Here is a 10,023-nt window from a genome sequence, read left to right as displayed (position 1 = left end):
CCAGCGAAAGAAGCACATTGCCTGGGTAAAACATTTCAAAATGGTTGCTGTTTCAGAGCAAGTGTGCCAAATAGGAAAGACAATCTCCTACAAAAGGAGTTTCAAAGCTGATGTTACGAGTTGTAGCCATTCCTCATTCGTTGTGAGAAAGGGCTAGCGCTCGAAACGTAGGCTTTGAAACTCCTTAAGGTGACCAATTTACATTGTTTTAACTCAGTTGGCAAAAACCAAAATGACTCTGTTATCACCCCCCACCCCCCCCCCCACACACAGACGCAGCACCACAGTTTGTTTAGAAACTCACCCCCTTACTTCATTTATCTTATACACAAACTGCAGACGAGCACACTTCATGGTTAACCGTTACCACTGGGTTCATACCAAATACTGGATATTCAGGCAAACTCTTAATCACCGAGCTTTGGTTGCTCCATGCAATCAAGATAAAATAGTAAGTAGGCACCTGGTGGCAATAATTTTAAACTTTCTATTTTATTTTCTTTAACAATGGTTTCACTTTTTTCATTTCAAGAAAGACAAAAATGTTGTGCTGTAGGAAAATAAAGTCTTTGATCTCTAATTCTCAACGCTATACAATATCTTGCAAAAAGAATCACTTTTAATTAAAAATTCCATCCTAGTCAGCCCTCAAAACTACTGCACACTATCAAGTTTAACTTTACATTTTCTATAATCAAAGAAGTCATTTTACTATTTTCCAATGTCAACTAAAGGGATTCCAAATTGCGGGCGATTGGTGTCAGGTTGAGCATTTTGAGATTGTCCTTTTCCGTACATGTAGCATATTCCAGTTGAAGCTTATGACATTTATCCAAGAGACTCGCTACAGGTGGTAACAAATGTTTTTCCATTCCATACACTCTTGTACTGTTCTGGCAAACAGTATTCCACCTAAAATGAATAATGAAAAGAAGATAGGATTGTTTGATTTGATAATTTGAATTTCCCAATAAAAAAAAAAAAAAAAAGCAGCAACAACCATTTTAATCAAAGATAACAGCCACAATAACACGAGTCTGATGACATTCCAAACAACAGTAATAACATATAAGACATGGAATAACTAGCATTTAGTTTAGCCATTTTGATGAAAGTCAACTCTTTCAAGATGAACACCAGAAGTGAGAAAAACTACACAATTATAGTGAGAAATTAGAATGTCATTGGAACCTATTCCAAAGGGAAAAAAAAAAAAAAAAAGAAAGAAACAAATGGAGATATAGAATGCCAGACATCCTTTTTACAGATCATTATCGACTCTTACAGTACCAAGTTCCTAGATCTATTTATCAATTCTCTACACTGTTTGCAATAGCCTTCTTTCAACTTTGAATATGATAACAAATATTATTCAAAACTAGATCATTGGATAATGCAATTCAAGACATTTTATTGGCTTAGCCATTATGGTATATCAGCCAATATACCATAATCTACAAATATGGTAAGCTTATGTGTCAGCTTAAAATTAAAAGGGAGCTAAAAATTTAATAAAATTTAATAATTTAATTTAACGTTTTTAATAAAACAATTATTCCACTCGCGCTTGTTGGATATGAGATGATTATAGCCAACTCGGCGCTATGCGCCTCGTTGGCTATCTATCATCTCATATCCAATGCGCGCTCGTGGAATAATTGTTAAATGGTAATTGAACTGAGTGGAGTGCAATTTGGTCTGAAATAATATGGCATCATGTGATTATAAAATCAAACGAGTGTGCTATGATTTCAGACCAAAATTTCTCAACACAAAATTCAACTACCACTCTATTTCATCTAATTTCAAATTGTAAAATAAATTTGCTCTATACAATTTTTTTTCTAGTCAGTACTAATATAATGTAGATCCAGTATTTTGAGCTGGTTTGAAAAAAGTTGCAAAAGTTGCCTTTCATTTTTCTGCAATTTGATTGATTTCTTTCACCAAGCCTCGAAATTTGATTAGTTAATGCATTTTGGTAAAGCTTTCTCATTAGCAAGTACAATTCAGAGTGCAAAATGTGCAATTTGTGAACAAGTTGCACCAGCAACAGCCAATCAGATTGCAAGGATTATGTGACTCATAGATAGATATAATAAACAATATCTTCTGATCAATGTTTTCATTTCCTCTCGCCACTTGTCTACAACTAAAAAATGGAAATGTACTGTATAAAGAAATTCCATTTTATATACTCCTGAGAGTACAGGGGCTACAATATAGTCTCCTCTGCAGCCATCGTTTGGTCTCATCATGCATTGCTCTCTCTCTCTCTCTCTCACCAAAGAGAGAGAGTGCATGCACTGAACGATGAGACCAAACAATGGTTGCAAAGGAGATAGGGTAAATGAGCGTCAACTACAGTTAGTAACCACTTACCATGTCTTCCCCACCAGGTTTGGGGATCATGATATTCATCTCAGATGACTTGGCAGTTACAACCTCTGTGTTGCCAATGCCTTTAGGAAAGAACACTTGGCAGCCATCAGTCTTGTCAATGGACACAGTAGGAACCATGTCATCAATCTAGATAATAACACAAACTGTCAGCATATCAGTCTGACTTTCTTGTGAGCTGTGTACAACACTGCTTACCTTTCTGCACTGAAAACTAATTTGCTAATTTACATTTAGTTTACTGACACAACATAATTTTGTGAACAGATGTGGGATGTAAAAATAGATGGATCGCTGGTGACAGGTTTTAAGTGTATTGTTGCATTCATTTCACTCGTATGCAAAATTGTATGAATTTTCATAGATTTATGTTGGGGAAAAACAATTGGTTTCTTTTTCTTGTTACATTGGACTAAGCAAATATTGCTTGGCTTGCATCCGAAGATCACCTAAAACTTTTTCACACTGTGGCACTAATAACTGTTTCTCCATTCTTGCTTACCTGACACTGCATACTCTGACAGTTGATAAACTCCACAGTGCCAATAGCACCTTTAAGAACCACTGCTGTTTTCTTACAGCTGTCTGAAAGCAGAGAAGAAAAAGGAAATTAAACAAATAGATAAACATTGAGTGTCACTGAAACTGTTTGCCATTCATAGTACAAGGGGATTTGGTGTTACGCAGTACAACCTGCCATCTCAAACTTCCCAAGGTAAATAAAAACAGTATAAGTAGGTGGGAGTTCAAGTTAGCTGATGGTAAATGACTGAAAAACTGAAAAAGAGGAAATAGGATCTTGCTCTAGTTACAAAGGGGTTCAAGTTAACACCTGAGAGTGACTAACATCTAATTTCTCCTTACAATATCACCCACAAATCACATATTTTGGCCATGAGAATAAAGAGAATGATCTCCAACTAAAGCAGCTCTTGATTGTTAAACAAATTCTCCTTGTCAGCACCTAAGAAAATGTATAGAGAACAGTATGGAGAATATGCATACTGATGTTAAGGTGTAAAGGGTTAACTGGGTTCCAGTTAGTGGGATTCCCCTGTACATGCATAAACCCTACAAATCTCACAGCTGATGTACACTAAAACATACAGCTGTCAGGTTGGAAGCTACATATTTTAGATCTACAGGACTCACCGACAACCATGGAATTGATTTTTCCCTTGACTTGAATAGTGCTGTTCTTGCAGCTGTAAATGTAAACTGTGTGTGATGTCAAAGGTTCAGCAATCACGAGATTTTTGTTGTTTTCTTGAAATTCCTGTAAAACAAATATGATATCCTGTTTTGTCTGTGATACACAACACAACAGTCCCACTGCAAAGGGTAAAGCACACATCTTCAATTATTTTATTTGTAGCACATGCCATAACCAATAGTAATGCATCACTGGTTGGACAGGATACGACAGCAGGATGTTTCAGCAACTAAAAGTACAGCCTCAAGGAAAACTTGGAAGAAAGAAAAAGAAGTTCTACTTTTCTTGATTGTTTTGTTAGTTCCTTAATTTGCTTAGCATCTGGAACATGACTTGTTATAGTGCCAATGAGTTTGGAACAGAAACAAGTTGAATAACTAACAAATTGGCTTCCTTTCCACAGACTAACCAAAATTTAGTGATTTTCCATTGTTGTTTAGAAGTAGATGTCTGGGAAATATGCAAGGTTTTTGAATGCAAAAGCAGAGCTCTTGTTCTTTGTGCTAATCAAATTTCTTGTTTTACCAGTTCTGGTTGCTCCCGTCATGGTTCAGTTCATGTCCACACTGTTGTATTTATACACAGAGCTAGTGTGCACTACAACAGTACAACTATCTGGATACAATATCATACAAAGTATGCTATACTTACAACTACCCATTTCTTCCCTTGCAGCTCAAACACCGGAGGCTTTTTGGCAGCTGCAGCTGTAGGTTTCGGGGCAACCACAGCTGGTTTTGGTTTATCAGGAACTGGCCCAGTTTTTCTCAGGTTCTTGTTTTTGTGGGTCTTCTCCTCATCCTTCACTTTCCTTAGCCCTGTGAGGGAAGAAGAAATGGGTTTATATTGTTGTGTACTCTAGGACTAAAAATGTCTGTCAGACTTTACAAATGAATGAAAGAAAGGTTTCTTAGAACATTTCCATCCAGTTCAGTTCTACCCTGCTGAAAGTCTATCTTACATTTAGTGAGGATGATTTGGGACTTTGGGTTAGACCTTGCGCAAATAATCAGCCCACAAGTATCCAACCAGCGAGGAAGAGCTTAAGTTTTGGTTCAAATCCTGCAGCATTTCCAGAAATGGAGGGTGTGAGATTCAGGCTTCTGTTGTATGAACATTACACCAGAATTCATTCATTAACAGTGCTGGATTGTTGAGGTTCTGAATGTACAAAAGCCTGTCAAAATTTTAAAAAAAGAATCATAAAAGTTTGAAGATGAAAGTGGATGTACCTGCTGCAATATTTGTGCCTGCCTTGTTGATTTCACCAAACAATGCATTTGCAGCTCCAACCTGGGCATCTCGCCCTGAGGCAACAGGAGTAGGGGCTTGCACAGGGGGTGGAGGTGGTGGTGCAGGTTTACCGGGTGGGGGTGCTACAGGTCCTGCTCCTGCTTTGGCAACACTTCCCTATTTAAAAAAAAAAACAAAAAAAAAAAACAAAAGACAAATTTCAATGTCAAAGTGTCAGCAGAATGATGGGTTATTTGTTCAGTTGGTCAGATCATCAGTTCTTCAGTGAGGGAACCAGCCAGCTAACCAGCCAGCCAGCCGGTGGTCCAGTTGATCAGTTGGCTTTCCAGACAATCAGTGAGTCAGTAGCCAGTATTTTTTGGGTTTATTTTAAAATTTCTGTTGGAACACTGGGAGTGAACAGGGGAATCCTTTTCTACAAAGAAGACCTTCATTTGTTTTTTCGTGATGCTTGAATTAACAGATTGAGAAAATACTTACTGTTTTACTCCAAACTACACCAGTTGTGTGATGTGCTTTGACGTAGGCATGAAGGTCGGTTAGGGAACTTTTAAGAGCTTTCACCCACTCCACATGTGTTTCATCTCTGCCAAAAAAAGATATTTATGACTTATAGCTAGCAAACAGATAACTGTTTCTTCACTTTGTAAACCAATTATTGAACAAAATCTCAAAAACTAACTGATAATTGTTCAAACATGTAAAATATCACTTATGCCTCTGGTCATGTTGTATCACATTAGATCACATTACATCACATTACATCACAGTACATCACATCACATTACATCACATTACATCACATTACATCACATTCCATCACAATCCATCACATTCCATCACATTACATCACATTACATCAAACCAATCCACATACAATGACACATAAAATGGATTGTAAACTTGATTACTAAGTTTCACTTTTTCTTATTTTACCCTTTCACTCCCAAGATCTCATTACCGATTCTCCTTACTGTCTGCCATACAATTCTTATGATACTAGTTCTGAGAATTTGGAATTGGATCAACTAACTATCCCCTAATTGATATTTTTCTTTATTCTCATCACTTGTCTGCTTGATATAATATTGATAATGTAAGGAAAAATTCTGTCTTGGTCACTCATGGAAGTTCAAGGATTAAACACAAGAAAACACTCAGACTCACTTTCCTTTGAAGTCCTTCAAAACTCGGTTCATGTAGAACTGTGCTGCATCAAGCATTTCTTTAACATGTGGAGCTGGAGTGGGGCTCTATCAGAGTGGAATCAATCATGCAACATTTCATTTTAGTTTCAAATCAAAACTGAATGATTAATACCCTTTTTTACATGATATTGTTGTGAAGAACACTTTCTTTAGAGCTGATCTTTACTATCACCATTACCTACTTGTTTTAAATAATTGTGTCATCCTGTTTACGTTAAAGATTGTACTTTTTCTAATAAGCCCCAGGATGGAAATTTTTCTTTTCTTTTTTAAGGGGGGGGGGGGGGGGGGCAAAGCATATCCAGGAGCCAAGAGAGGGTCCTATAAGATAAGAGGGGTGTGTTTAAACTACTAAAATTTAATAAGTATTTTAGAGCCCAAATATATTACATTTTTGTTCTCTAAACTGTTGCCAAGTTGTTCTTAACACCATTTACAGCATGGAATTTCTTACTTGAGGATTTACTCAAGCCAAAACAGCAGCTTCCAAATGCAAATAAACTTTGACAACTGTGGATTTGTGTCATTGGTGTGCTAAGATATAGTTTGTAGTGGGCTCAAGTATATCTATTAAGGAAAATTAATGTATTGTCTAAATAAAATGCTCATTAGTAAGAACATTACACATTTTTCAATAAGGTATTTGGGTTTACAGGAGTATAGTGTTCTTTCTGTCAGTTAAATTATACTGCAACAAAAAACATAACTTTCCACTTACCACACTAACCCATCCAAGGGCAGGAATGGCTTCACTCAACGCTGACAGGTGGTTGAAAACCTTACTTGCACGATTCTTCTCACGGAAACTCTATCAAAAATAAACACAGCCTCTGCATATTCCCAACAAGCTTAAAGTACAATTAAGTGCTTTAAAACAAATATTTCTCAAGCTTATATTTTACCAGCTTCACATTCAATCACCCTTTCCTTTCTATTCATTGCCACAAGTAAGAAGTTAGATTCACAAAAATTGTAATCAAAATTACATATTAAACATCATTCATAGTGAGAGGTAAGAAAAGTAATTTAGCTTTGTGTATACTAAAACAGTAGTGTTGAAGGTGTGCTCTGATAGGTAACTCAAACTTTGCTATTTACCTCCAAGCAATGCAACTGGGATCTGTGCCCCAAAATATTGCACCCTTTGTATGAATTTATGTGTTAAAATGGTTTTTTTTTGTGCAATATTATCTCTATAATTATTTTAGAGTAAACTAAAACAACTACTCATCCTACTCATCTCAGTGCCAGTGTCTAGTTTTGCAGCTTGGTAAACATCTAACACTAGCCACATCCCCTTTGGTGAGTTGTCATTAAATATCAGTGCATTTACCTGTACTTCGCCAATAGCATCTGCCTGTGGTTTCAATAGCTTCACAAACTCATCCTGTTGATCAAAGTACCAGATTTACTTTCCAATCGTTTATTTCTTTACCCCTCAACTCAAAAGATTTCCCCTGTTAAGCTTCTACAAATCAATATTTGGTGCTATATGAGTCTATAATCTTTGCCAAAATTCTTGGCACACAGAACAAGAGGGTTGAAAACAAACACAATTCAAAGCCTTGAAATCAACAGTAAGTCTATTCTTGCTAAGAACAATATGGATTTATCTTTGAAACTTTAACTCCTGGAAGTGACTAACAAGTAACTTCTCTCAAACATTATCAAGCTAACAGGTGACAAGAATACTCAAACTTATCAGGTAGAAGTTGTTAACTTGATCTAACACCAAATTCTTATAACTAGTTATAAGAAAATGAGTAGCAGCTAGAGAGGAGAATTGACTAACAGATCTCGAGAACTTAAGGGTAAAGCACTTCGTTCATAACCATAATGGCTAGTAGATCTTGTAAATCAGAAAAATCCCAAATTATAGGAAATGGCACTGTTTTCCCATCACTGTGGAGTTTTTAATTAGCAGAGTTCACAAATATAAAATTAAACTCTGCACGGCCTGACCATCCAGGAAGTTGGGGATATTTCAACTGAATTGGAATGTTCCTTATTTTCTTTCACATTAAAGCTATTTGTCTTAGTTTCCTTCTTTAATCATTTTGTTCCCATGACCTTAAGATAATATCTGGAAAGTCAATGGCACTGTTATATTGGAATTTCCCCAATTCATTAGCAAGCTTGAGGTGGTGGGAGAGCAGTGTCATCCCTTATTGTCTAGGGTGGTCTGGTCATGAATTGAGCAACTTTTATCTTAAAAAAAAAAAAACAAACCTGACCCTTGAAAAGTGAATTTCATATCAAAAAAAGATAAAACCACTCAAAGCATATCTTCCTCGATGAAACAAATATAATTTTTCCTCTACTCACTTGACTAGGCTTTTGACTCTTAGAGGCAAGCACAATAAATTCCCTTTGAGCATCAAACACTTTCTTTGCAAACTTTGCCTGAACAAGAGAGATTTGTACACATCATTATACACATCATTATATTAAAAAAAGGAAAACATGATAAAAATAAGCCATAAATATTGCCCGACAAGTAACAAAAAGTTCCATTATACATACTCAAACATAGTCATATTTCTTTGTATATTAACCATATTCATATTTATCAGAAAAAATCTTACATCTTAAATTTGCAGATGGGAATTGAAGCGTGAAGCAATAAAGGAGAGGAGATGGAATTGATGGGGGCATGGTGCTGATGGACTCTCAATTAGTGTGAACGGGGAGGTCCCTCACAGGGTGCGGTTTGTAGAGTTCTAATTGTTAAATGTGGTGTGCACTTTTACTTTTAACCATAATAGGCACTAATGTTACAATCTTATTGGCCAATCTGCTTTTGTCAAGAAGAGTACAGACAACGCTGCTTGCTTCAGAGTGTCGCGCAACATGTCATGCACCAAAAAATTGTTTCATTTGACATCAAAATTGTGGTAAAAAACAAATTTACAGTGGTTTAGTGTGATCTGGACTCTTATTGACAATGATATTTGTCAACACAGTGGTCAAAATTTGTCATGGACTCACTCAGCTGCACCTCTGGAGTCTACCACATTTTTACCACTGTGATTATGGATATCTTTGTCTGTAGGAATACAGACCATGCTAAATCATTGCCAATTTGTTAAATCTAGTAGCTTAAACGATGACCGGGGCAGTACACTACAAGAAATTTCCTCTTCCAGACCCATATTTCTTAATTCTAGTCGCCAGACTTGAAAGATTTACCACTGACAGCACACCACAAAATCAGCATGAGGCATTTTGATCCCATAAAACTTAATATACATTTGCACCCATGTTCTTTTAACATAAGGACAATGAATGAAGTGAATTTCGGTTGCATTTGGCATAGCAATGTACATAATTATGACTAGGGTTGCACCGTAAGATCAACTTGGTAATTAAATTTAACATCTCTGCATTACCTGGGTGTCTACATCGCCACCAATTTTGCTTGACAGCTTAAAAAATTCGGCCACGTTACCCTTAAGCACCTACAAAAATAGAAGCGATAAGTAAATTCTAAATATTTTAATTCCTGTATTTGGAAGGAGAAAATCTAAAATTTCAAATTCATAACAAATAAGGAAGATCATAACATTTTTCTCCAACTATAAGAAGCTTTCATCACTTCTTTTACCTGGTCATATTCTTCAACAATAACTCCGACATCTGCAATTTAAAATCAAATCCTTTAATCACACTCGATCTAAACGTACGTGTCCTTAAAACCCTTTCCAATATAAAATTTCCGTCTACGGGAAAGGTTATGCTTTTAGAAAGCTTTCAAACCTGCTGGTTCTCCGCCGCCAGCCTTGTCAGCTGCAGCTTCCAAACGTGATGTGACTGCTTCAAGACGAGCTACAAGGGCACTCAAGTCACCAGACATCTCAGAAATTTGCTACAACCACGAAAAACTCAGCGAACTTCACAAGAAGTTTCTGCAAGGAAACCCAGAGATTAGCTGAGGGAGGGGTGAAAAAA

The 10,023-nt window shown here is 36.4% G+C and overlaps 1 protein-coding gene across 1 annotated transcript; it reads right to left on the bottom strand.

Moving 5' to 3' along the window:
* Positions 1–467: 467 nt before the first annotated feature.
* On the bottom strand, positions 468–10,023 carry LOC111345040 (adenylyl cyclase-associated protein 1). Its single transcript, XM_022952293.2, has 14 exons — positions 9,832–10,023; positions 9,680–9,711; positions 9,465–9,533; positions 8,401–8,478; positions 7,409–7,462; positions 6,794–6,883; positions 6,035–6,120; positions 5,348–5,453; positions 4,846–5,023; positions 4,265–4,431; positions 3,553–3,676; positions 2,903–2,985; positions 2,383–2,529; positions 468–912 (listed from the first exon to the last, which is right to left on the bottom strand). The coding sequence occupies exons 1-14, from the start codon at positions 9,926–9,928 to the stop codon at positions 829–831; spliced, it is 1,395 nt and encodes a 464-aa protein (XP_022808028.2). The 5' UTR covers positions 9,929–10,023; the 3' UTR covers positions 468–828.

Source organism: Stylophora pistillata, chromosome 2, assembly GCF_964205215.1.
Source record: "Stylophora pistillata chromosome 2, jaStyPist1.2, whole genome shotgun sequence".
In the NCBI taxonomy this organism is placed as follows: domain Eukaryota; kingdom Metazoa; phylum Cnidaria; class Anthozoa; order Scleractinia; family Pocilloporidae; genus Stylophora; species Stylophora pistillata.
The sequence above is the reverse complement of the archived record's forward strand: the minus strand, read 5'-3'. Positions and strand labels throughout refer to the sequence as shown.

Excerpts from the sequence above, each read along its gene's own strand:
- LOC111345040 (XM_022952293.2), bottom strand. The coding sequence starts at position 9,928 with ATGTCTGGTGACTTGAGTGCCCTTGTAGCTCGTCTTGAAGCAGTCACA. Across the intron at positions 9,534-9,679 it reads TTGTTGAAGAATATGACCAG|GTGCTTAAGGGTAACGTGGC; the intron begins GTAAAAGAAGTG and ends CTATTTTTGTAG. Across the intron at positions 4,432-4,845 it reads AGGCACAAATATTGCAGCAG|GGCTAAGGAAAGTGAAGGAT; the intron begins GTACATCCACTT and ends CTTCCCTCACAG.